Genomic DNA, 27,555 nt, shown 5'->3' with positions numbered 1-27,555 from the left:
CATGTCATCAACATTTTAGAAAGTCGTTATATTAGACACACAAGATAAGTACTTTCTTTAGTGTTAACGAGTTCATTTAATATCTTCGTAAGGCAATAAAATGTCTTCTTTAATCAGTTAGTTTCATACAAATTAAATCCCGGAATACAAATGGTGAAACACACAATCACCTCCTTTAAAAACCTCCTTTAGATGTTATTCCCGCGCAGAGTTTTTATCATATCATAGTTTTATATTTTTATGATCTAGGATATAAGTTATCGCAACCCTAGATTATCAGCTAATCCCATGGGTGTTATGTGAAATGTATAACTGTGGGAAGCGGCCAGTGGCTTGGCCAGGCGTGATGCGATTCGCACATCATTGTCGCGATTACATGGCTCCCATGTTCCCACGACACTGATGTTATCAGCTAAGACAAAAACAGCTTCCGTTTGAGATTTTAATAAGAGATTTGCTAGTTTAGTGCATAATGTCATCAACAGCGTACGTACGTTTGATTAGATACAAACCTTTTTCTTTCCATACCAAATGCTTGGAAATCCCTGAATTTTCTAAAGTTCTATTAAGTTTTGATGGGAAGATAGCACTCAAAATATTCTTTACCCTCTTTGGCACAGATATTTTATCTGTGATCTTCACCAGATCTAAAAAAAAGTTGTTCATAAATCAAATTGCTGGAAACGTACTTAGTTTATTTGAAAAAATACCTTTTCAGTACGCACAATCATAGGTAATACACATAATATAAACTAGCGGTCGCCCGCGACTTCGTACGCGTGGATCCCGTTTTACCCCCTTAGGGGCGGAGTTTCGTAAAATCCTTACTTAACGGTTGCCTACGTCATAACATCTACCTGCATGCCAAATTTCAGCCCGATCCGCCCAGTGGTTTGGGCTGTGCGTTGATAGCGGCCGCCCGCGCCCGCGACTTCGTACTCGTAATATAAATAAATAAATTTCTTTGGGACATTTTACACTACGCTTCTAGTCCCAAACTAAGCAAAGCTTGTACTATGGGTACTAGACATCTATATCCCATCAAAAACAATACTTGTCAAAAAAACCAAGTCTCGCAACTCAGTTGTTCTACGGTAAAAAGTTGTGAGATCCATGTAATACCAAGTCCAGGCCAGGAAATCTTTAACGTTTTACATAAATTATTGACTTGGCCATCGCACTAAATAATTTAATTTACACGTGTTTTCATGCGATGGCCAAGTCAATATATTTATGTAAAACGTTAAAGATTTCCTGGCCTGGACTTGGTATTACATGGATCTCACAACTTTTTACCGTAGAACAACTGAGTTGCGAGACTTGGTTTTTTTGACAAGTATTGTTTTTGATGGGATCTCATTTCTTTTTGTATTTTGTAGACAGCAGTTATGTATCTAGAAAACTGGACCGAAATTGAAAAATTTTACTCGACTTGGCGGTTGCACTACCGTACCCCCAAATCTCATTTCTTTTTGTATTTTGTAGACAGCAGTTATGTATCTAGAAAACTGGACCGAAATTGAAAAATTTTACTCGACTTGGCGGTTGCACTACCGTGCCCCCAAATATTTTAGTTTTTCCTTGATTCATACACCAAACACTACTTATATTCCAAATTTGAAGCTTCTAGGTCTGCTAGAAGTGCCTTAGAATTTTGATGATCGGTGAGTCAGTCAGTGAGTGACAAAATTAAGTAACTTTGACCCGTTATAATTCTTAAACTACTGGTTCAAATTGAATGAAATTTGAAATATACCGTGTCTTTACAATGCCTGCATAGCTAATGAAAATTCAGCCTTCTAGTCTTATCTACAACGAAGTTACAGGCAGTCGAAAATGGCCTGAATTGCTTCGAGAAAAGGATGGTACGGCCGTGCCGCTTTTTTGCTCGACTTGGTGGGGGCACTGCCGTGCCCCCAGATTTGTTTCTGCTTCCAAGATTATGTGGTCTGGCGGATGTATTTATTAAAGTCTGGCATATACCTACATAGCTATTTATAGTTCCATTCCATTGTCCTGGTTCCACTTCAATAGCTTAATGAATCGTCCAGAACAATTCAAATAATCTAGTCTCTACACACTGTAAGATTTGCACATGCATAGTGAATTATAAGTTTGCTAAACTTTTTCCCTCATATTCATTAGGTGAATTTTGATTTCCTTATTTTTAAAAGATTCAAAACAATGCTTTAGCCGAAAGGCTGTTGTTGTTACCTCTATAACTATTTGAGTGTTATATGAGTGTTATATCTTGGCGTAAGTATATAAGTGAGTAGTGAATTTTACCTCATTTTTAACAAAAAATGGGGGGAATTGTGTTGTTCTTCGCCAACTGAATACTTCCGAACCTAAATTAGATTTAATTTATTGTTCGTGTGCGTCGCCCGCGCGTATCGATTGTGTGCTATGTAACCGAATCGATTGTTTGTCAGCGATCGCTGACCACTTTCGTTATCGGTGGCATCGTGCATCGGTGTTGTTGGAACATCTCACACATCTGCTGGATTTATTTTGCCGATAACGTTATCTGTGCCAAATTGTTGCCGGTTCGATTTGCGCGTGAACAATACTAAAACTGATCCATGTGTTAAATGTTTGGCATAATGTTATCCTTATGTCCAATAGTCTGGGATATAACAAATTCATGGGCGTCATAATAGGAATGACAAAATCAAAGCATTGGTCATTGGTAATTAATTTTACCGTGATTCAGTAAGTTTGTGGTGTAGGTATGTTGTAATGTTACACACAATCTTTGGTGAATGGATTTTAGGATGTTATAAAAATCACCGAAAATCCTGTTACCTTTTTTTAAGTACTAGTTTTTGCCCGCGGCTTCACCCGCGTGAAATTTTAGTTTGTCACAGATCGTAGTAAATTATAGCTTATTATGTTATTCTGGGTTATAAACAATAATACTGTAAAGTTTCACCAAAATCTCTGATTTTGCGTGAAAGAGTAACAAACATGTTAACATCCAGACATCCATACATGTTTTCGCATTTATAATATTGGTAGGATGTTTAGTGCATTTTGTAGTAAGTAACCCGACGTTACCTTGCCGCCGAAAACCAGTTGCTGCATTGACTTTGACTTTGATACATGCACTTAATTATCTATTGTAAAAATGATCAATTAAAACGATTCGGCCTTCTAAACAATAATAAACAATTATTTCAGGTCTATGAATTTTTATTTTAGTTGAATTTATTGTTTAATATAGCCTCGTCCAGTAAAATAAGTTGTTTATTGTTTATCTTGCGCATTAAAATACGTTTTGGTTCTCATTTGGTTTGTTGTTTGTTGCCCTATTAAAATAAACATACCTAACTGAAAAATAAAATATTTACGTTAATTTCTAATATTGAGTGCTATTAAATCTTATATGGTGAAACCGTTATACCTAACTACCTACTCTTAACTTTCTTCTAACATAAGCATTGCCATAAATGGCAATCGACGTCCAGTCAGTTAGCTATATGATTGTCGCCCATTATTGATCAATCAATTGACTGGGATGGATCGAAATAAACTCCATTCGAGTCCATGACCTTCGAAATTGATCTTTTGCAATTCATACGCAACCGTGTACGCTGAGTTGTATTGTGTAGGTTGCTTAATAAATATAAAAATACTTAAAATTCCTACCTATTTAAACGTGCTATCAGCTCTCAAAGAAAAGACATCTTGTGAGGGAACACAAGCTTAGGTACACGCCCTTTAAACTATTTAACATATAGGTAAATTTACTACCAATGAATACCTATTGAGGGTTATCAAAAAATTCATAACATTTTGGATATTGATTCTGCACCACTCGCAAACCTTTCTAAAGTTATCCTTCAAGCCAAGGTTGTCTGGGATTTTGGATGAACGGCTACATAATTTATCACCACTTACTTTCTTTTGTAAAGGCAAATCGAGATAAATATTGTAGCATCTTTTCTTGTTGAATATTACATATTACAACAGTACTGATCAGTACAGTTACAGACAGAGAGTGGTCTCTATCTGACTCTTAAACTACAACTAAGCAAAAAATCATGTTAAACGATACTCTGTGAAAAACATAAACAAATCTACCGTGCATTTTTCCTTGAAACTACTTGTCCAAACTATAGTCTATTTCTGTGCCGAATCATCCAGTCATTGCAAAATTTCTGGTGTGACTGAACATCAAACATACATTAAAACTTTCGCATTTATATTAAGACTAGCTTTCCGCCCGCGGCTTCGCACACGTGAAATTTCGTTTGTCACAGATCGTCATAAATTATAGCCTATATGTTATTCTGGATTATGAACAATAATACTGTAAAGTTTCATCAAAATCCGTTCTGTGGTTTTTGAGCGTATTCATTACAAACATACAAAAATAGGTACAAATCTTTCCTCTTTATAATATTAGTATAGATTTATTTCATGCACCCTTTGTTTTGTCTCTTTACTGTCGTTTGCCAATATGCCTATAGGCTATAACCCAGGTCTCTCTCGCCACAGTGACCGAGAAGCCAGCGCCGGCGCCGCGGCCGGCCGGCCCGCACGGCGTGCAGGTCGTGAATACCGGCCCCGACCACACCTTCGTGCTTGACGAGGATGCCCTTAGCGAGCTGCTGCTGCAAGAAGACATCAGAGACCGAGATGTGGTTGTCATATCCGTGGCCGGCGCCTTCAGGAAGGGCAAGTCCTTCTTGCTGGACTTCTTCCTCCGGTATATGCATCACAAGGTGAGCACTGTTCTTAGTTTCCACCTTCGTGCTGGATGAGGATGCCCTTAGCGAACTGCTGCTGCAGGAAGACATCAGAGACAGAGATGTGGTTGTCATCTCCGTGACCGGCGTCTTCAGGAAGGGTAAGTCCTTCTTACTGGACTTCTTCCTCCGGTATATGCATCACAAGATGAGCACTGTTCCCAGTTACACCTTTGTGCTGGATGAGGATGCCCTTAGCGAGCTGCTGCTGCAGGAAGACATCAGGGATCGAGATGTGGTTGTCATATCCGTGGCCGGCGCCTTCAGGAAGGGCAAGTCCTTCTTGCTGGACTTCTTCCTCCGGTATATGCATCACAAGGTGAGCACTGTTCTTAGTTACACCTTCGTGCTGGATGAGGATGGTCCTTAGCGAGCTGCTGCTGCAAGAAGACATCAGAGACCGAGATGTGGTTGTCATATCCGTGGCCGGCGCCTTCAGGAAGGGCAAGTCCTTCCTGCTGGACTTCTTCTTCCGGTATATGCATCACAAGGTGAGCACTGTTCTAAGTTACACCTTCGTGCTGGATGAGGATGCCCTTAGCGAGCTGCTGCTTCAGGAAGACATCAGGGACAGAGATGTGGTTGTCATCTCCGTGGCCGGCGTCTTCAGGAAGGGCAAGTCCTTCTTGCTGGACTTCTTCCTCCGGTATATGCATCACAAGGTGAGCACTGTTCTTAGTTACACCTTCCTGCTGGATCAGGATGCCATTAGCGAGCTACTGCTGCAGAAGGACATCAAGGACAGTAACTTATAATTATCTCTATTAGATGGCATCTAGGGCTCTATTTTTCTATATTAAATTGATTAACATTCCCCTATTGACCATGGATAAGTCTTACATTTTGCATGCGTTGGGACTGTAACAACTTTTTGACTTGTTACTTGCAACAAATCTTGAAATCTAGAAAGTAGCTTCAGTAACATGTCCTCGCATCGTCTGTGTGTCGGAGGCTAAAACCTTGCCTACACTCCTAATGATGATGCACAAATCGGTATTAATTAATATTTCGCCATACCTCGCAAAAAATGACGTGCCTACATGACGCAACAATCTAAATGTTATGACTTAGCATTTCGACTCTACGTGGTCCGGGTCTGCATGAAGTGGTCTAAATACCGAATGTAAGATATACAATATACAAGATATTGTTTTGGCAGCCTCTCGCGGAGTGCTAGCAGTCGTTGCCAATATAAAATCATTCATATTCATCGATTTTTTGTTTGTTATAAATATTTTAACATAATGTTAATTTATTATTTTCAAATCAACTGCAATACCTAGTTGTGTAATTACTTACTTTATTGATATTGTTAAACAACGCCCCGGGTGCTAAGCATCAGGGGGTGACAACAGTCGCGCAGTTTAGTACTCACTGGCGCATCTGCAAGTGGGGGGGGGGGGGGTCTTTCAATCTTCGAATCGGTATGTAACCCCAAGATCCTGGGGAGGTTCCAGGGGGTGCCTTTGGACTTATGACGGGGGGAGTGGGGTGATCGCGACCGAGAGGTAAGATAGCTAGTTCCTCAGTTGGTCTGAGGATTCTGGGTGAAGCTCGCTTCCACTTTCGGCCTGATCATCACGATACGGAGACGAGATATACATAATATACAAAATTTTAAAGAGCATTGATGTTGTGACTTGAATTCGGCCAGACCACATTTTCTGCATAGACGAAAACACTTTTGTTTTCATCATTGAACACACGTAAACGATACATCGAAGTGACGTAGGCATGTTTACTGTTGAAAGTTTATCTGTAACTTGCTTTTTAAAGTGTTATTTTTAATCATATCTTTAATTATTTTAATTGGCTGACGTCTGTATTGTTTTTAAGTTCAATGTCTTGTCCTTATTTATAACTCGGATTAAAAATGAAATAACTCGAAGATGAAATAAGTTAAACCTAAAGTGACATAAATAACATTGATAAATTAGAATTCCTGCGAAGAAGTACTTGTACTTTCGCGTAATTTAACTTACGTTCACTTCACTTTTAAAAATAGTTCTTAACAAATTACGTCTAAAAGGAATCGCCATTTTGTAGCCCAGATAAAAACCCCTCTTGTATTCTGGCAGTTTTGGTGCATACTATTATTATCAGGTCATCTAGTATCCAATGAAACTAGACTAGAAAGTCGTGTTGCCAATGAGGGTTTTCGCGTATGAAAGATCCGCTAGATGGCGGGACGTGGATGTGGGGTCTAACTGCTGCGTGATTGGTGGATTTTGATATATCTGTCAATGTCATGTCAAAAATAACCAATCATGCAGCATTTGGACCTCGCGTCTACGTCTTGCCATCTGGCGGATTTTTCATACGCGAAAACCCTCATTGCCACCAGAGGCAAATGAAGCGTTCGTCCGACATTTCCCAAGCTGTCCTGTTGGATTGAACTGGATATTTACATTTTATTGGTTCATGTATTTTTTTTTTGTTGTCTTGTTTTCAGTACGGCGCGGGCGGCGGCGGCGGCGACTGGCTGGGAGGTGACGAGGAGCCGCTGCAGGGTTTCAGCTGGCGCGGTGGCTCCGAGCGAGACACCACCGGCATCCTCATGTGGTCCGAGATATTCAAGGCCACGCTGGACTCGGGGGAGAAGGTATGTGCACGCTATGAAGAAATAAAATCGTAAGATCCATCAATTCTGACCGTCTGCCTCTAGTATTCAAGGCCACGCTCGATACAGGGGAAAAGGTACGTGCACGTTTCAGAACTCAAGATCTTTCATTTCGGACCGTCTGCCTCTGGCGGTTGCCATGGCATTGTTGCGTTGCTCGGAATATCATCTCATATACATAGTGCAGTGACATTTCGGACCGTCTGCCTCTGCGGCTTGCCATGGTATTGTTGCGTTGCTCTGAATGTCGTCATATAAAAACATTGTGGAGTGACACTGCCACGCAGCAGTGCTGACGCTGTATTGCTGAAGCGACATATAGAAAATATAAGGGTAACCAGTAGTGCTGCGGGCAACACTGCTGTGAGTAGTGGAGTTCGGAATCAAGAAAGAAAGAAACATTCATTACGAATCAAACATACTTCAATCAGTTAATGAAGGTCATTTTGTAGGAGTTTAATCTGGTGTCTTTGCCAATTTGCAGCATACTTTAGGCTTCAAAGAATACTTGTGAAACCTCTTGCATTGTTCCAGGTAGCAATAATCCTGCTGGACACACAAGGCGCGTTCGACAGCGAGTCCACGGTGCGCGACTGCGCAACTGTGTTCGCGCTGTCCACCATGCTGTCCTCCGTGCAGATCTACAACCTGTCGCAGAACATCCAGGAGGACGACCTGCAGCACCTGCAGGTCTGTATCGTGCTTGCTGTCGTGTGCGCGCTCCACAGGAGGCCACGTGTGCGCGCTGTCCACCATGCTGTCCTCGCTGCGGATCTACAACCTGTCGCAGAACATCCAGGAGGACGACCTGCAGCACCTGCAGGTCTGCATCATGTTTTTATCGTGTAATCACCATCATTAGGTGATAGGCGTTAAACCAAAGAGCGTCCGCTGCTGGACAAAGGCTCCCAAAAGATTTCTACAACGACCAGTGCCAGTGGTCTAATTCACGTGTTTTGGCAGTCAAGATCTCGCTGACGTTCAGAAGTCGTCCCATTGAAAAACATTTCTTAATCCGTATTCACAAGGGTCATTTTGATAGAACGATTATTCGATAGGATCGCAACTCAGTGTTTTGTTGTCGTTGAAGTTTTGTTACATGAATAAGGCTACAGTTCTTCGCTGGCCGTATCCAGCTTCCCTTCCACTAGATCAACAGTCCATCGAGTGGAAGAGAGGTGCTCATCGCAGTCAAACTTAAACTGCGGCGTAAAATGGTTAGTTTTCAGCGTGTGGCATCATAGCTCTCAAAATGCTGAGTTTTGATCTAGGTTTTTTTTGTTAAAGTAATCGAAAACGAACAAAAATACGGCATGTGGTGGCACCATTAATACAGTAGCCCCCGTAAATTGTATACAACAATAACGTTTGTTCTTGTTTTCCAGCTGTTCACAGAATACGGGCGCCTGGCGCTTGAAGACAGCGGGCGCACGCCGTTCCAGCGGCTGCAGTTTCTGGTGCGCGACTGGAGTTTCCCCTACGAGGCGCCTTACGGCGCCGTCGGTGGGCAGACAATACTCCAGAGGAGGCTCAAGGTGAGTGATAAACTATTCTGGGGAATAATGTTATAGACAAAATGCTATCCTTGGTCATTTTATACAGTGCCATCTCGTTCCAAAGTTTACTATTTTAGTTTTTTATTCTACTCGTAATAAAGAGGCTCAAGATGGATAGGCCATTCTACATTGTAGAACATTTTAGAAAATCAATATTCTTGGACTTTTATACACCGCCATCTTGTTCCAAAGTTTGTACTACTTGTATAGCTACCAAACAGCAGACATTTTGAAGACTCTTCAGGTATTTTTTAATTTAAATAACAATTTGTCCTCTTCTTAAGAAGAGATCGTCAACTTAAAAATTTAGCAGACGGTTCCATAAATCACTATTGTAAAAGAGATGCGCACGCGCATTCCATTGACTATTGATTAAAGGCTCTGCAAAATGACTCTTATCATCCTTAATCGGGACTTGAGAAATAGTCTCTCTTGTTTCCACCGCTGCTACTCTTGTAGCCAGGATTTACAGCTTGATCGCCAATAAAAACTCAAATAGTGACGGTCAAGCTTATCCTGGGGGAAAGTTCTTTTCATCCTTAGGTAACATCTTTGATATAAACATTTATTTAACGTATTTAAAACACTGAAAATCAGCGCCTTCCCCACCGTGGGCCACGGCATGTGCTGAGTGGAGTCCCATTGCGATGGGCATCGCTGTTGCGACAGGATAGCACTGTTCACTTTTTATTTCCTTGTATATTTATGTGCTATTTCTGTCTTTTTTGCTGTATACGTTCTCTGTCCTTAACTAAGTGATGTTCATCGTAATAAATATTTTTTTCTTTCTTATTTTTTGGATAATAAATAAAGTTGTGTTGTGTCGCCAGGTGTCGGACAAGCAGCATCCCGAGCTGCAGTCGCTGCGCAAGCACATCGCGGCGTGCTTCTCGGAGATCGCGTGCTTCCTCATGCCCCACCCCGGCCTCAAGGTCGCCACCAACCCGCACTTCGACGGCCGCCTCTCAGGTCAGTAGACACATCGCGGCTGCTTCTCGGAGATCGCGTGCTTCCTCATGCCCCACCCCGGCCTCAAGGTCGCCACCAACCCGCACTTCGACGGCCGCCTCTCAGGTCAGTAGACACATCGCGGCTGCTTCTCGGAGATCGCGTGCTTCCTCATGCCCCACCCCGGCCTCAAGGTCGCCACCAACCCGCACTTCGACGGCCGCCTCTCAGGTCAGTAGACACATCGCGGCTGCTTCTCGGAGATCGCGTGCTTCCTCATGCCCCACCCCGGCCTCAAGGTCGCCACCAACCCGCACTTCGACGGCCGCCTCTCAGGTCAGTAGACACATCGCGGCTGCTTCTCGGAGATCGCGTGCTTCCTCATGCCCCACCCCGGCCTCAAGGTCGCCACCAACCCGCACTTCGACGGCCGCCTCTCAGGTCAGTAGACACATCGCGGCTGCTTCTCGGAGATCGCGTGCTTCCTCATGCCCCACCCCGGCCTCAAGGTCGCCACCAACCCGCACTTCGACGGCCGCCTCTCAGGTCAGTAGACACATCGCGGCTGCTTCTCGGAGATCGCGTGCTTCCTCATGCCCCACCCCGGCCTCAAGGTCGCCACCAACCCGCACTTCGACGGCCGCCTCTCAGGTCAGTAGACACATCGCGGCTGCTTCTCGGAGATCGCGTGCTTCCTCATGCCCCACCCCGGCCTCAAGGTCGCCACCAACCCGCACTTCGACGGCCGCCTCTCAGGTCAGTAGACACATCGCGGCTGCTTCTCGGAGATCGCGTGCTTCCTCATGCCCCACCCCGGCCTCAAGGTCGCCACCAACCCGCACTTCGACGGCCGCCTCTCAGGTCAGTAGACATTCCCCCTCTTCCTCACCACTTAAGCCAGTCTTTCCCAAAGTGGGCGATAACGCCCCCTTGTGGGCGCTGCAGGCTTAAAGGGGGGCGGTAAGAGACCCAGAAAAAAAATCGGGACGTTGTGTAGAGGCTTGGGAGGCGTCATCTACTAGGAGGACTCTTAGACACCGACTGAGCTCGACTCTTGACTACAAAAATGGGGGGGCGCTAAAAAATAATTTATTCTCAAAGTGGGCAGTAGACTAAATAAGTTTGGGAACCACTGACTTAAGCTAAGAATAAGAACTCACGGCGCGATTTTCACCCGCGCCCGCGGCGGTTGTGGAATTGCGGTTTTATTTCAAATCTCACGGGAGCGGTTATTTGCGCGGTTATTCTAAGAGTGCTAAGTCACTGGTACAAAATGGTCGCCCACAGATCGGGCGGTTCGCGCGAAAACCGCCGACGGGACCCGATTACAACCGCGCCCGCTGCGGGCGAAAACCGCGACGTGAGTTGTGCATTAGTTTTTACATAATTATCTGCATTCTACAGAAGCTGCGGGCCCGCAACCGCCGCGGGCGCGGGTGAAAATCGCGCCATGAGTTCTTAGCCTTAGATAGTCGCTTCATAGTCGCCCTACCCCATTTGCACTTTGATGGCCGTGTTGCAATGAGGGCTATCGTTTTTATACTTAACAGTTGGCACCCCTGGCGATTGACAGAACCTTACTCTACAGTGGCGCCATCTTGATGAGTGCAAATACGATAGTCCTCCTACCACTTTCGCGCTCACCAGTTGGTGCCACTGTCTTCGCTACTAGCAAGTGACAGGACCTTACTCTACAGTGGCGCTAACTGGTGAGCGCTAAAACGATAGCCCTCATTAGGACAGTTCGTTTTTCCACCATCCACACTGATAAAGGCGTCGCAGGTCATCCACTTTGCCCACCCACTGCCAAAACGTCGACGGCTGCCTCTCCAGGTAAGACACCCCGCCTTCCCATCATAGCTGACGCCGCGTTAAAGTTGTCTTCCCCTCTACCCAGTCACTCTTCAACGGCCGCTACTCAAACTAGGCATACCACCCTCCCCCACATAGTTGACACTTCGTCTATCTCCACACACTAAGACGGTCGATTCGCAGATCCTCCTCCCTCCCTCATCCGTATATCGACAGAATCCGACAGCTGTTTCATAGATCCGACATTTCGTTCTCCCTTAACCCGCATTTCGACAGCCGCATAGCATATCAGACACCTCGACTGATGCGACGCAGGCAGGCCAGACTGAACTAGAATACGTCTACTGCTGGAGAAAATCTTTTTCTCATGCATTTTCAGTCCTGCGCTTTCCGCATCCAGAATCTGGATTGACTGGATTCCACCAGATCCGGGACCTTCACCAGTTCATTAGCTTTTGTCTCTAGACGCTTTCACTGCTTCTGTTATTAACAGAAACATCTATAATTCCAGACATCGAGTCGGAGTTCCAGCGCTCTCTCCAGCAACTGGTACCGATGCTGCTGGCTCCACAGAACCTGGTGCCGAAGCTGATCAACGGGCAGCGCGTGCGCGCCAAGGACCTCGTGCAGTACTTCAAGTCCTACATGCACATCTACAAGGGCAACGAGCTGCCTGAGCCCAAGAGCATGCTCGTGGTGAGACTCCAAGCCATAAAAGTTATTTATTTTTTTGCGAAAGGACTTTTAAAAAACACTTTTATACGTCCCATAACAGCTCTTAATGTACACTAGACAAAACTGGCATATAAATAATACAGAAATTGAAGCAGAACAATTTAGCTAAAGCCCGGTCTGTGAGCACGTAGAATTTTGTCTAATGACCCCAAGCTCCTTATCGCTCGCGCGTAAATATATTGCTGTCGCGACTGTGCGACGGGCGCCCGCAGTGAGTGTGCGACCGCGACAGCAACATAATTACGCGCGAGCGATAAGGATGGGTAGCTTGGGGTCATTGGACAAAATTCTACGTGCTCGCAGACCAGACTATAGTTCCAATGTAATCCCATGCCAAAGTCTGGTCTGTACGATGCGAAGTATTTGAATTTCTAATTATAAGTTTGCCCATGTTCACATAGGTCTGACACTATAAAATAGTATCGCTTATCATTCTCCAAACTATCCATTCTGGAAGATGGTTAAACTGTAGGAGCAACTTGCGATTCCAAGCTCCTTTGGAAGCTATTGTTCTGTCCTCTTTTTTCTCACACCTGCCCTAAGAAATACCCAAATATAATAACGAACGAGGCTGTACACGAAACTTTTTTAAAACCTTCAAATCTTTTCCCCAGGCCACAGCGGAAGCGAACAACCTCACAGCGGTAGCAGAAGCCAAGGAAGTCTACACGACGCTCATGGAGGAAGTCTGCGGCGGGGCGAAGCCCTACCTGCAGACACAGTTGTTAGAGGCGGAGCACAGCCGCGTCCGCGACAAGGCGCTGCACGCCTTCCACGCCAAGCGCAAGATGGGCGGCACCGAGTTCAGCCAGGCCTACTGCGAGCAGCTTGTGCAGGTCAGTGGCAGCCATTGGTTTCACACGCAGATCACAGAAACTAAAGGGAGATGTGAAAAGGTTGCGGGCCGGGGTCGCAGCAATATGCCTGTAAAGTCTGTTCGCCGAGAGTTGATAAATATTATGAAATGTCTTGCAATAGCGACTGTCGCTTAATTATCGCATTCTGTATGGCGGGCGTCGTTTGTCACAACGCGCACTGAGTACCATGGTACGAGCCACGCAGATGTCGTCAAGCGCCCCGGCCGGCGGGCCGCAATGTGTGAAACGGAATAGATTTATTTTACATAAGAAAGAAATGAATGGTATGACAGTGGGTAGGGCTTTGCCCAACATTGGGATACACTATAAGCCACTTGATAATAATGAAATACTTTTTATCCAACACATGGACGCCACGTGTTTGATCCGTATCCCCACGTATGCCCTAACCGGAATAATTCCCGTAAATTTAAAAGAGATAATAATGATAATCTAAAATAATTAGCGGGCCGCAATTTATAATGAGTTTAGAACCTCTGATATTTAACTTTTTTATCAACTCTCGGCGAACAGACTTTAGTGTATAGAAATTTGTCTCGAGCGCATACGTCACAGCCCAGTCAGCGGTGGGGGCATTCGGCGTCCGAACCGTGGTGCGGGCAGGTCGTGCTGTGTGCGTAGGCGAGCCAAATAATAATCCAATGGCGGAGATAAAGGTGTACAATACAAATTACAATGCCCAAAAACTTTTAGCGACCTAAGTCTGCGGGCACGAAACTGGCGACGCGACGCGACGACGGAGCGACGGCGAAGAGGAGTAGTGTTGCGATCGCACCGCTCCGCTGCCGCCCGTTTCGTGCGCGTAACCATATACTGTCATGTTGTTCTATGCATCGCTAGCGCTCCGTCGCGTCATCGCGTCGCCATCGCTCGGTCGTCGCTAGTTTCGTGCCCGCAGACTTAAGAGCCATTTCACAAAAATATTCCGCGCGAATTTAGGTAAAAGCTGTCAACGCAACGTCAAAAGAGTAAAAAGAACGCTGAAATGGACAAAAAAATCTTGAGCCGTGACTGTATTAAGACTTGATTTAAGTTATTAATTTTAAGGTAGAATGAGGTATTCAAACTTGATAAATTAATTTAAATTTTTAATAGTGTTTAATAAGTCTTTTATATTTCGATTCATAATGAAACACGAATAGGTATAAATAATATGTAAAATATATATTAAGTACAAAATAAAGACAGTCACATAGTGAAAAAAAAATCTGCCCCCTTACAGCTCCATCATCGGACCCTGGATACGAAATATTCGTCAAGGCGAATCACACAAGCCCAAACTCCATAGGGTTCTATTGTTTTGTTACGGAGGTGGCTATTGCATCTCCTCCAGATCCATTATCAGACAGAGCTAAGAAATAAATAAATAAATATTATTATAAGTAAACAAATAACTAATATAATGCATCTTACTATCTTACTTCTTACTAGTCTTACTAATATTATAAATACGAAAGTTTGTGTGGATGTCTGGATGTTTGTTACACTTTCGCGTGAAAGTAGTATCAAAATCTGTTCAGTAGTTTTTGCGTAAAAACTACTGAACAGATTTTGATGAAACTTTACAGTACAGTACAGCAGTACTAGGCAGTCTGTGTTCAACTATCACTCGGGTCGGAAGTTCCTATCGCAAGACCTTTGGTTCACTCAGTTCCGATACGACTCTAGTGCTGTGTGTAATTATTTTCGTGAATACACTGAGTTTATTAATTTCTACGAGTGGATTTCATTTTGCCTGAGACCTACGCCATGAACCCTGAACCAGAAGACCCTGTCGCCAGCGACAGCGACGCTCATCCATCCCTGGCGTCGACCGGAATAACAATGTATAGGCTATAATTTATGACGATCTGTGACAAACTAAATTTCAAGCGGGTGAAGCCGCGGGCAATACTACATATTTCATACTAGCTTTTTGCCCGCGACTTCTTCTGCGATGAAGTGGAAAATGGTTCTAATAGAATTAAAATATTCTAAGAAAATTAATTTTGTTAAAATAAATGATTATATTTTTTGATATAAAATCTACAAATTATTATGTTTAAATATTTGAATACTTACAAAATTATGAGATCTTTCTAAAACAAAATTAAAACACTACACCTGCCGCAGATTTCTTTGTAAACAATGTTTTTTTGTTTTTCCTTCAGGTGCTAAAATCACCAGGCTATTGTGTGCGCATACTCTGGAGTATTCCACATACAACTGGTCGTCGGAGAAGCATAGATTTCCATTAAGTCTACTCCCGCTACCATATGGAACTCCGCTAAAACTCGTGAGGGCGCCAACACTTGCTTTTTATCGAAAATTAGTATGAGCAGCTGCGCACGCGGTTGCCCGTTGCAGGCTCTATGCAACCACACTATTTTAAACCGTGGTCCCTAAGCATGAGATGGGAAACTGCACTCTCTTGAATTCTCTTGAATTTGATGGTGTTAGGGGGGGGAATCCTAGGAATGAATACAGACTTTCCAATGGAATCTCCTCATCAATATTGCGAAATTGCGAGTTGCAATGCAATGTTACGTTTTCACTTGTTATTTTATTGTAATCTGACCTTGATTTTTCAAACACGTGTCAAAATAAAAAAAATAATTTAAATCAAAAGTACTAAGGAATATTTCATTGATATCAACTTAGAAACAAGCACAGATCACAGAAACTAAAGGGAAATGTGACAAGGGACAAATTGGAACATATTGCTTGTGAAAGCAATGATGACAGTAGCGACGTCATTATGTAAACAGTTTATATTGCTTGCATAGTACTAAAGATTATTCGAACGTTGAATACTGATACCGCAGTGGATAATGAGCACATAATTTGATTTCTTTGTGTGTGTGAATTTCTAATACGACACTGAGTTTCGAACTCAGCGCATTACTTAGCATCTCTCTATATTTCTATGGAACCAAGTTATCTCCAAAATAACATTCCACACCTTTTTAACATAGTCAGGTAATAATTTTAATAAAATACGAAGCACGTCATCTATCAATAGGATATATGTATATTTTAGAAGTTAATAAATTATGCATAAAATATAAACACTAGCGGTCTTATTCATAATCATTTTTCACATTTTATCAAATGCTTATTAGAGGTTTATAAAACGTTTGATAAAAATTGTTATTCATAATCGTCATTTAGCGCTAAAATCCTCTTATAACTGTGTGATAAGTTATCGAGAGCTCGGGCCTTGTTTAAAGCTCTAATAAACCTATTTTAACCTAACTTTTATAAATGTCATTTCATATGAATGTCACTTCGTTGGTTTATTTATTCAAAATATCCTTGCTGTGATCCTTGCTTGTGAAAATGAATGCTATAAATGCAATTGTGCATTTAGCCAATAATGCCGACCCAGCGCGACGTAGAAAGCTCTACCGCCAACGAAGCAACCCATTCGATTTGCGGGACCTAAATTTTAAAATAAAATATAGGTTCAATAAGGACACAGTGCGCACCATCATAGATTTGGTGGAAGATGATCTGGTTCAGAGCGCTAGAGGTGGTGGCACGTGTCCTGAACTGCAAGTTTTAGTGGCCATAAGATGTTGGGGACGTCGTGAGGTAAGCACAAAAAAGTGTTTTATTTTATCCCTTTGTCGTGGCTGCTATAATTATTTTCATACATTTTCAGGTACAAGATGATGCTGGTGACCTCCATGGCCTAAGTCAGCCGACAGTGAGCCGGATATGCGCCAGAGTCGCGCATGCAATCGCGAATAAGGCAAATTCCTTCATCAAAATGCCTATCACTATAGGAGAGCAGGAAAGAATTAGTGCCAAATTTAGAGCAATTAAAAATTTTCCTGGGGTGATAGGAGCCATAGATTGCACCCACATTAAAATTAAAAAAACCGGAGGTGACATGGCCCAGTACTATATTAATAGAAAAGGCTATTATTCCCTGAATGTTCAGGTAAAATATATTTTGATTTTATACAGTTTACAACAGAGAAAGATTTGTTTTAATAATGTCTATAATTTTTACTTTGTATGATCTAAATTTTAGCAACATACAACACTATATTATTGGATGGATTACCTACAGGATACTGTTTTTTTTATTTTAGGTTGTCTGTGATGCTGACCTCAAAATAATGGATATAGTGGCTAGATGGCGAGGCAGTACACATGACAGTCGAATTTTTATGGAGAGCAATATAAAACAACGATTTGAGGATAGGCAGTTTAGAGGACGCCTTATTGGCGATTCGGGCTACCCTCTTCTGCCATATCTATTTACACCTATTTTAAGGCCTAGTCGTCCAGAAGAAGAAGCATACAATAATGCTCACATCTCAACTAGGAACACTGTTGAAAGGTGTTTTGGGGTGTGGAAGCAGCGGTTCCAATGCCTACTCCATGGCTTACCAGTAAGCCTCCAAAATGGAAAAGCTGTGATCATAGCATTGGCTGTATTACATAATATAGCCATTGATATGAATGACACATTGTTAGGTAAATGTTATCAATTTGACTGTACATAAGGAATACAAATCTTTATGACAAAATGTTGACAAATTCATAATATTTTTCAGAACAACATATGGAGCAGGTCCCTGTAACTCCGCAACTTTCGACGGAGAACAGTGTTCACGACAACCGACCTTCATTGTTGAGGCGTAGGTCGCAGTTGATACTACAAAATTTTATAAATCAACATTTTTGAATGGTACTAAAATACATTTTGATAAATTCCAACGATTTACTTTTATGTAATGTCATTTGAGTTCATGAAAATGTTGTATTTTAATTTTTCAGATACTGTTCCTGGCATCTTAATGAAAATAAAAAGAATATTTGATTGAAAAATACCTGTATTTCAATTTTCAGTCCAATTTGTTACTATCACAAAAACAAAACCTGTAGTTCTCTTTAAAAAAGCAATTATTCTGCAAAAATTCAAAACAAATTACTTTATATCACTAATTTAAGTACAATTAGTTTCAACAAACTTACTTATTAAAAATCACAGTTCAATTCTTTAAAACAAAGAAATTGCTTAAGTATAAACGTTTCTATTCGGAGGTTATCAACCTTCTACATTTAAAACAAAATAACCATAATTTACACTATTATTATAAAGGCGAATGTTTGTGACTAGGCATATGTGTATTTACTTTATATCACTAATTTAAGTACAATTATTAAACTTACTTACTAAAAATCACAGTTCAATTCTTATAAACAAATAAATTGCTAAAACAGATAGATTATATAGTCTCGAATAACATATAGGCTTCTTTTTATCCTGGAAAAATGCACAGATCCTGTAGGTTACAGAAATAGTAGTCTACGCAGGCGGAGTCGTGGGCAACAGCTAGTTAATAGTAATCTCAAACTCTTATTAAGTTATGACTAGTAAACATATTCATAGCCGTCTAAATATATTGCAGAAACACAATCAAAATGCGGATTGGAACTGCATAAAATACAAATTAAAAACAAACAGAAGTAAGGGAGGAACTAACTTATTATTTAGAATCTGTTAGTACTTGAAAAACTTTAACATCAAAAGACTTATTATTCTTTATTAATGTGAGTGTAATATTTAAGTTTTTCCTGTAATAATTGATGCTCAAGATCCAAGTTTCTCCCTTTCTTCCGTTCGTTTTCCATTTGAACTTCATGCAGTTCAATCCGGCATTTTGATTCTGTTTCTGCAATTTCGGAAATCCTAACTTTGCTTAAATCAATTAAGCCTTCTTTGTTTAACAGTTTCCTTTTTTTTTTGATTGCTGGTGCTTTAAAATTAGGTTTTGCTTTATTTTCTTTTGCCTCTACTTTTTTATTTTCTTTATCTTCCAATATGCCTCTAGTAGTACAAGCATGTGTATCTTCTATTTCTTCATCAAGTACCACCAATTCATATTGGATTTCTTCATTATTTATCAATTCCTGATCTTGCGTATTTTGAGTTGATTCCTCCTCTTGAATGTTAATTAATTCACTTTTATTTGAGTCCGAGTCAAATCTGTTAACATCGACTACAAATTCATTGGGCAACCAAGATGCTATATCATCAGCCCTATCGTCAGGCACTGATAATGGTGGACCACCGCCAGTTTTAATTTGAGCCTGCCTAGCAATGGTCTTGTCTTTCTTCGCACTGATTTTTATGAGGCTCCATTGCGATTTTAACTGGGTAATGGAGCGGTTCATACCAGCGCACATTGAATTAAACCTGAAAAAGAAATGACAGGATTTTGAATTACAGGTAAAGGCAAAATTTTATATTGAAGGCAGAAATCAAAAGATGTACCAACGTTGTTTGTAAATCAGCCCAAGCCGCAACCTTCCGTTTATTCGTGTTAGTGTCTGTATTTTTATTTTCGATTGCATTTACTCTTTCTTTCACCAACTCTTTCAGCAAATACTGAAAAGCAAACACTAGGCGTCAAACATAAATAAAACCATGCTACAAAAATTAGTAGGCACTTTATCAGGCTAAAAATAAGTACTACCTTATCTTCCTCCAACCAGTTTTCTGATCGTTGCCTTTTAGGCGGTCTGTTCTCCTTCGTCATGGACATAATTAGTATCCGATGTAACTAGCCGGGTCGTCGTAAGAGCTTATTGCAGAGTACAGGGTAAGAGGTACAGAATCCAGAACATACAATCCCAAGTTTTATAAAAGTTTGATAAAACTTGGGAGTTGATCGAAAAAACCGAAAACTTTATTAAATTTTCGTGCCAAATGTCAATGTCAGTAAGTAAAACGTCACAGCTGCCAATTTTTTGTTTTTTTTTTCTGCGATTTGTCTATGATTTTACATGGTCCATCAAGTTAAATCACCAAAAAAGCTGTTTTCGTTCATTCTTTTTGTATAGTCTGTGGAAAGAAAATATTAAACTCTGTTTTAGTTATCAAAGGTTTATAAACGATTATGAATAACGTTTTTTATCAGAGGTTTATAAGAGTGTTTTAAGCCTATCAAACGTTTTAGCTAATGTAGGTTTTAAACCTATATTAGCATTTTATTATGAATAAGACCGTAGAAGTTTAGTTAAATCGTAGAATTTCTGAAAAACAAGTACTAAAATAGTACTGAAAAAAAAGTATTAATATGTTATCTAATTTATTTATTAAACGTCGAATTTTATCAAAGGTTTTGTACTAAAGTTTCTGAAAATATTTTATAGCCTACATAGAAAAAAATTAGGATTCTAAATCGTGAGAGAATTTTTTTTCGGAGCCTATTGCCTCCAAACAAACAAACAAACAATTAAATCTTTCCTCTTTTATTAGTATAGATTTAACAACAAAGCTTCCCTCTCGAAACAAAACGCTTCTTTTTCTTCTTCACGAAATAAAACTCAAAGCGGATAAATAAATAAACAAATCTTTGAACAATTTCACAGCGCCATCTAGTCCAGAAATAGGCCACCAATTTGCTTGTGTTAAGGGTGCTAGCATAATGGATAATTATACTTTTTTATAATTTATTTATTAAATTAAATACATGGTACCTACATATTATACATAGTTACACCCAGATCCGTCAAAGAAATTAAAATTCATCATTTCAATTTCTGCTCGGCCGGCCGACTCGAAACAGCCTCTCGGCATAGTATCAAATGTATTTGGTCGCCGTACAAATCACCGCTTTACGACACGAACGCACGTAAACGTCACGGCGGGAAAAATGACACAGGTCCTGCCTTGACGGGCGCTCGCGCCATACTAATCGATGTCGGCTTGCGCATTGTAATTTATACTGATATTCACATCAATATTTTGACAAAGTGGTTACTAATATTTAAACAATAACTGTAGAAATCAATTCTACAATGAATATTCTTTATTTTGGGATACTTTTATTGCAGTTATTGTTGTGTTTTTAAACCAAAAACCACGATCAAAATGTGACGTTAATCTTCAAATTTGCCAAATTATTTTTAGATTTTACTCAATAATGGTAATGAAATTCAAGAATCTATTTCATTAATGGACTACAAGAATATATGTCCGATGATTACTATATATTTTTAAGCTTATTATATGAGCATAAATAATAGATACAGGACTTTGAAAATGAGTCTGCGGCAATTTTTCCGTAAAATGGTTGTGGGAGATGGGGCACTGTGAATTAAGCAAAAGAGTTTTAGTAAATCCGTTTCATTAATGGTCAACACCAAGGATTGACCTATCTTTCGCAGTTATTAAATAATCTCTGGGTGTTGCTTAAGATAGTAATTCATGCTTCCAAAATCTTAGAAATTCGCACGAAAATGTAAAATGGCTCTTAACAACAACGTAAAACAGCCAGAACATACGGCGAGTAAATGTCGTCGCGATGAATGACGTCACTCCCTATTCCAGGACCTCGAGGAGCACTTCCAGCAGTTCCGCGCGCACAACGAGAGCAAGAACATATTCAAGGCGGCGCGCACGCCGTCCGTGTTCTTCGCCATCGCGCTCGTGTTCTACGTGCTGAGCGGCGTGCTCGGGCTCGTCGGGCTGTACCCGCTCGCCAACCTCTGCAACCTGGCCATGGGGCTGGCGCTGCTCACGCTCGTGCTGTGGGCCTACATCAGGTAGGGCTCTGCCTCCGTGGTCTTCGCCATCGCGCTCGTGTTCTACGTGCTGAGCGGCGTGCTCGGGCTCGTCGGGCTGTACCCGCTCGCCAACCTCTGCAACCTGGCCATGGGGCTGGCGCTGCTCACGCTCGTGCTGTGGGCCTACATCAGGTAGGGCTCTGCCTCCGTGGTCTTCGCCATCGCGCTCGTGTTCTACGTGCTGAGCGGCGTGCTCGGGCTCGTCGGGCTGTACCCGCTCGCCAACCTCTGCAACCTGGCCATGGGGCTGGCGCTGCTCACGCTCGTGCTGTGGGCCTACATCAGGTAGGGCTCCGGCCGAGCGACCACCGTAGTGACTCAACAGAACTTGTTATCTTAACCCTTTATATAGTCTGGTCCGTGAGCACCTAGAATTTTGTCCAATGACCCTGTGGGAGACGAATCGAACGTCTCCTCACATTAATTTATCGGAGGTAGATGTTCAGCAAATTATAAGCGGCTTTGAATAAACAAATATATTTACAATTGACTAAAAAAATACAAAAACATAAAAGAAATAAAATTATCAATTCGAACAAAATCAAAGGAGCTAGTCGTAGGCAAGTGCCAAAGTGACAACTTAAAAACTTCTTTTTTATTGCCGGCCAGGAGCGCGCGGCACGGAGCGCCGCGGGCGGACCAATGAGTTTGCATTGCATTGTGGCGTACAAGCGTACATAGATCGCCACAGTACTCCCCCGCCAGACCGTAACTACGGTCGGTAGAAGTCTGGATACCTCACTATTCTGCCGCTGGAGGTCTGCCTGACATTATCTTCATTGGCGTCTGGAATCTCGGCCTCTCTTGAATCCTGTGTTGCATATGCTGGTTTAAGTCTGTCTATAGAGACGTTCACCTCCTTTGTGTTGATGTCCAGAGTATAAAACTTTGGTTGTCTCTTGATCACTCTGAATGGACCAGCATATGGAGGCTCCAATGATGTTCTGAGGCGATCTTGCCGGACGAAAACATGCGAACTGAACTGAAGATCTCGTGGAATATAGAAAGATGAAGTGGCATGCCATGAAGTTGGCCGAGGGGTGAGCTTGGCCATGTACGCGCGAAGCCGGGTTGCGTACTGCGTGACATCGGCAGTTTTGTAATCATCCCTCGGACTCAGGAACTGACCTGGGAGGCGAAGAGTTTCGCCATACACCAACTCAGCAGGGGATGATTGAAGGTCCTCTTTAAAAGCGCTGCGCATGCCAAGCAAGACCAACGGAAGAGCTTCATGCCACTGCGAAGGAGCATGGCACATGATCGCCGCCTTGAGTTGTCGATGTAGACGCTCGACGATGCCGTTCGCCGCAGGGTGGTAGGCGGTCGTGCGGAAGTGGTGCGCACCAACCATGGCAGCAAGGGCCTCGAAGAGGTGGCACTCAAATTGACGGCCGCGATCAGTGGTTATTCGCTCGGGACAGCCAAACCTGGCAATCCAACCCGACACGAGGGCGGCAGCGCAGCTCTCCGCAGTGATGTCCTGAAGTGGATATGCCTCAGGCCATCGGGTAAATCTGTCGATGACAGTAAGGCAGTATCTGAAATTAGAGGATGGAGGCAACGGCCCAATAATGTCGAGATGAATGTGAGTGAATCGTGAAGATGGTGTGGGAAATGAAGAAAGTGGCGAATGAGTATGACGTGATACTTTACTTTTTTGGCAGCTGATGCATTGCCTAGCCCACTCTCTACAATCTTTGCGAATCCCTGGCCAAACAAAGCGTTGAGAGACCAGTCGCACCGTAGCTGAACTTCCGGGGTGATGAAGGTTGTGCAGCATGTCAAAAACTTGTCTTCGGAAGTAAGGAGTGACAAATGGACGTGGAACAGTCATGGAAGTATCGCAGTAAACAGGTATGTCACTGTACGTGGTCGGTATCTTTTGAAGCTTGAGGGAAGAACCGTGAAGCAGCAGATCTTGCAGTTCAGGGTCATTCTCCTGAGACTGCGCAAGTTTCTGGTAATCCAAAGATAATGTGATTTCTTCAACTCGGGAGAGGGCATCAGCGACAACGTTTTCAGGGCCAGGAATATATCGAAGATCAGTAGTGAACTGCGCAATAAAATCCAAGTATCGAAATTGCCTAGGTGAGCACTTATCTTTGGCTTGAGAAAACGCAAAGGTTAGCGGCTTGTGGTCGGTGAACACTGAAAACGTTCGGGCCTCAACCATGTGCCGAAAGTATTTGATTGCCTCGTACACAGCTAACAACTCACGGTCGTAAGGGCTATACTTTGTCTGCGAAGGACTTAGCTTGTGCGAGTAGAAAGCCAGAGGCTGCCAACCATTTCCAGAACGTTGCTGTAGAACTGCTCCAATAGCCGACTCTGAAGCGTCGGTCACTATTGCGAGATCAGCTGTAGGATTGGGATGAGCAAGGAGTGCGGCTTGAGAGAGTGAAGACTTGCAGTTCTTGAAAGCCTCTTGCAGCTCGGTTGTCCACTCGACAGGGTGTGCGCCTTTGACCTTCGGACCAGCGAGTAAGGCGTTCAACGGTGCTTGAAAACGAGCTGCATTGGGAATGAAGCGACGATAAAAATTCAACATTCCTAGAAAGCGTCGAAGTTCCTTCACAGTCTTAGGCGGTGAGAAATCTTGAATTGCTTGCACCTTAGTTTCAAGCGGTTTAGTGCCAGAAGCAGACACAGTGTAGCCTAGAAATGTAACCTTGTCCTGTCCAAAATCACACTTTTTGGTGTTCACCAAAACTCCATAACGCTTCAGACGCTCAAAAAGCTGACGCAGGTGGATTTTGTGCAGTTCTGCTGATGAGGAGAAAACCAAAATATCATCAAGGTACCCATAACAGAAATCTAGACCTAGAAGGACTTCATCCATAAATCGCTGAAAAGTCTGTGCAGCGTTTCTCAAACCAAAAGTCATAAACGGGAATTCGTACAGGCCAAAAGGTGTTGTGATTGCGGTTTTTGGAATATCGTCAGGATTTACAGGAAGTTGATTGTATGCTTTGACAAGGTCGATCGTAGAAAAGATGGTACAACCCGCAAGCTGGTACGAAAAATCGTGAATGTGGCGAATTGGATATCGGTCCGGAATTGTTCTTGAATTCAGCGCTCTGTAGTCTCCACACGGTCTCCAACCATCGTCCTTCTTCTTCACCAGATGTAGAGCTGATGACCAAGCGCTTTCAGACCGTCTAGCCACACCGCTAGCTACCATGTCCTCGTACTCTTTCTTTGCAATCTGCATACGAACAGGATCGAGACGGCGAGGTCTGCATGAAACAGGTGGGCCGGGAGTAGTTCTGATAAAGTGTAGCGTATTATGTTTGGGAGGAGAATGAATTCCAGCAGGACGAGTGATCTCCGGATACTCTGATAAAATCTGATGATATTCTGACTCGGAATTACTACCTGAAGGGACTTTGACAGAAGCGACGTCATCATTTCCAGACGAAAAAGCAGCTACCGAGAGCGATGTAACTCCGTCGACTAATCGCTTATTACGGCAATCGACAAGTAAGTTGTAGTAGCTAAGGAAGTCGACTCCGATAATAGGCTTGGAAACTTCGGCCACAATAAAATTCCATACAAAATCGCGTCGAAGCCCTAAGTTTAGCTGTAGTCTGATTGGACCGTACGTATGTATCACCGAATTATTAGCAGCAGCGAGGTCAAACGTTGTCTTAGTGCAGGGTGTCTTGACAAATGATCGTGGGAAAACACACAAGTCAGAACCAGTGTCCACTAGAAACTGCATTTTCGAAGCATGATCAGTTACAAATAGACGGCCTGTAGCAGAAGGGCAGTCGTTGGCCGCTACTTGCGACCGCCCTGACAGTTTTCCGCCTTGAAACTGCAGGGCTGCTTGCACTTGTTTGCCTTGACGCCGTAATTGAAGTGATAAAAGCAATGCGGGTGATCAGCAGGAGGTTGACGAGGTTTTGCTGATCTAGCACGAGATCGATCACAGCAGTTCATACAAGGTTCAGACGGAAACCTTTCCTTTGCATTGATTCTGCTCGCCAAGGAAGCAACTTGCTCAGCCAGGATGTCAACTTGCTGCCTCGTGTCATCGGACGACGAAGAAGTTGAAGCCGTAGCCGCTGAGGCGCTAGCCAGTTGAGGAGTTACAGGTGCAATCTCGAAGACTCTATCGGCCAACTCACCGAGTTTGTCGGCAGGAAGATCTATTTGCGACGCTATAGCTGTCTGGATATTTAGAGGTAATCTGCTAGACCACAAGGTAATGAGGAAATCCATGGGGACCGTAGGGCCAGCCAAGCTCCGCAGGTGACGCAAGAACTGCGAGGGCGTCCGATCACCGAGCTCCTCGTGCGTCAACAGCTGCTTATAGCGTTTCTCCGGTGTCGGTGAGAGGCGTTTAATAAGTTCCTGTTTAAGTTTACCATACTTATTCTCAGCCGGGGGGTCAGTTATGATGTCTCGTACTTCAATTGCAAACTGACGATCAAGTTGAGAAACGAGGTAATAAAATTTCGTTTGATCGCTGCTAATACCAGACACGGCGAACTGTGCTTCTAGTTGCGCAAACCATAACGCAGGCTCTTCGGGCCAGAAGGGCGGTATGCGAATTCCGACTTTGAAAATTTCTTCCTTAGAGTCGTTCATTTTGTAAAATAAAAATTATAAAAAATATTCACCGCTTGCAGCAAGCCCCAGCCTTATGTAACAACGCAGTAGATAGTCGCGACGAGAAGTAAGCAGGTAAGTCTTCCACGCTGTTAGCAGATCGAAACGTTTTTCTTGCGTCTTCTTTATGTATACGGGGTCACCAATATGTGGGAGACGAATCGAACGTCTCCTCACATTAATTTATCGGAGGTAGATGTTCAGCAAATTATAAGCGGCTTTGAATAAACAAATATATTTACAATTGACTAAAAAAATACAAAAACATAAAAGAAATAAAATTATCAATTCGAACAAAATCAAAGGAGCTAGTCGTAGGCAAGTGCCAAAGTGACAACTTAAAAACTTCTTTTTTATTGCCGGCCAGGAGCGCGCGGCACGGAGCGCCGCGGGCGGACCAATGAGTTTGCATTGCATTGTGGCGTACAAGCGTACATAGATCGCCACAACCCCTAGCTACCTATCCTTATCGCTCGCGCGTAATTATGTTGCTATCGCGCTCGCACACTCACTGCGATACTCACGAGCGATAAGGATGGGTAGCTAGGGGTCATTGGACAAAATTCTACGTGCTCACAGACCCGGCTTTAGTATAACTAGAGGCCGCCCGCGACTTCGTACGCGTCGATCCCGTTGTACCCCCTTAGCGGTGGAGTTTCGTAAAATCCTTTCTTAGCGGATGCCTACGTCATAATATCTACCTGCACGCCAAATATCAGCCCGATCCGTCCAGTGGTTTGGGCTGTGCGTCGATAGATCACTATGTCAGTCAGTCAGTCACCTTTGTATATTTAGAAAATTCCCACCATATTTTGAACTTTATTCCCTTGTCTTATGGTCCAAAAACAATGAAATATTTCGACTTGTTATGCTCGTTACGCGTGAAATTCTTGCGTAAAATTGTTGTTCATTTTACAATTCATCTATTTCAGGTACAGCGGTGAAATGCGGGAGCTAGGCGTGACTATAGACGAAGTCGCGAACTGCTTATGGGATAATGTAAGTTCTTTTTATTAAATCTTCTCTCTTACATAGTTATCGTCAGTTATGTGGAGTTCACACTCCACTTCGTC

At 42.8% G+C, this 27,555-nt stretch overlaps 3 protein-coding genes across 4 annotated transcripts in view; 2 read left to right on the top strand and 1 right to left on the bottom strand.

Moving 5' to 3' along the window:
• LOC135080467 (viral IAP-associated factor homolog) overlaps positions 1-27,555 on the bottom strand; it is a 189,970-nt gene that overhangs the window by 18,276 nt on the left and 144,139 nt on the right. The gene's annotated exons all lie outside the window — the stretch shown is intronic.
• Positions 1-27,555, top strand: part of LOC135080470 (atlastin-like) — a 45,969-nt gene that overhangs the window by 14,368 nt on the left and 4,046 nt on the right. Inside the window, exons 3-11 of the mRNA XM_063975108.1 lie at positions 4,501-4,727; positions 7,204-7,353; positions 7,906-8,061; positions 8,757-8,906; positions 9,758-9,896; positions 12,199-12,383; positions 13,037-13,258; positions 21,633-21,847; positions 27,415-27,481. Of these exons, the coding sequence (XP_063831178.1) occupies positions 4,501-4,727; positions 7,204-7,353; positions 7,906-8,061; positions 8,757-8,906; positions 9,758-9,896; positions 12,199-12,383; positions 13,037-13,258; positions 21,633-21,847; positions 27,415-27,481 (1,511 nt within the window). The remainder of the gene's footprint in view (positions 1-4,500; positions 4,728-7,203; positions 7,354-7,905; positions 8,062-8,756; positions 8,907-9,757; positions 9,897-12,198; positions 12,384-13,036; positions 13,259-21,632; positions 21,848-27,414; positions 27,482-27,555) is intronic.
• LOC135080339 (putative nuclease HARBI1) lies at positions 16,356-18,084 on the top strand. 2 transcript variants are annotated; one of them, XM_063974992.1, is made up of 5 exons: positions 16,356-16,873; positions 16,944-17,225; positions 17,380-17,767; positions 17,848-17,981; positions 18,071-18,084. In XM_063974992.1, exons 1-4 carry the CDS (start codon positions 16,619-16,621, stop codon positions 17,976-17,978), a joined length of 1,056 nt encoding a protein of 351 aa, XP_063831062.1. In that variant the 5' UTR covers positions 16,356-16,618; the 3' UTR covers positions 17,979-17,981; positions 18,071-18,084. The 2 variants fall into 2 exon arrangements, with proteins under 2 accessions (XP_063831062.1, XP_063831061.1); XM_063974991.1 differs by lacking the exon at positions 18,071-18,084 and having other exon boundaries at positions 17,848-18,000.

The sequence above is a fragment of the Ostrinia nubilalis genome, chromosome 18 (assembly GCF_963855985.1).
Source record: "Ostrinia nubilalis chromosome 18, ilOstNubi1.1, whole genome shotgun sequence".
Classification (NCBI taxonomy): domain Eukaryota; kingdom Metazoa; phylum Arthropoda; class Insecta; order Lepidoptera; family Crambidae; genus Ostrinia; species Ostrinia nubilalis.
Note: the sequence above shows the minus strand (reverse complement) of the source record. Positions and strands in the feature narration are given on the sequence as shown.

What these genes read in the sequence shown, in the direction of transcription:
- LOC135080339 (XM_063974992.1), top strand. Translation starts at nt 16,619, where the DNA reads ATGAATGCTATAAATGCAATTGTGCATTTAGCCAATAATGCCGACCCA. An exon ending in GATGTTGGGGACGTCGTGAG is followed by an intron (nt 16,874 to 16,943) that starts GTAAGCACAAAA and finishes ATACATTTTCAG; the next exon opens with GTACAAGATGATGCTGGTGA. An exon ending in ATTATTCCCTGAATGTTCAG is followed by an intron (nt 17,226 to 17,379) that starts GTAAAATATATT and finishes TTTTTATTTTAG; the next exon opens with GTTGTCTGTGATGCTGACCT.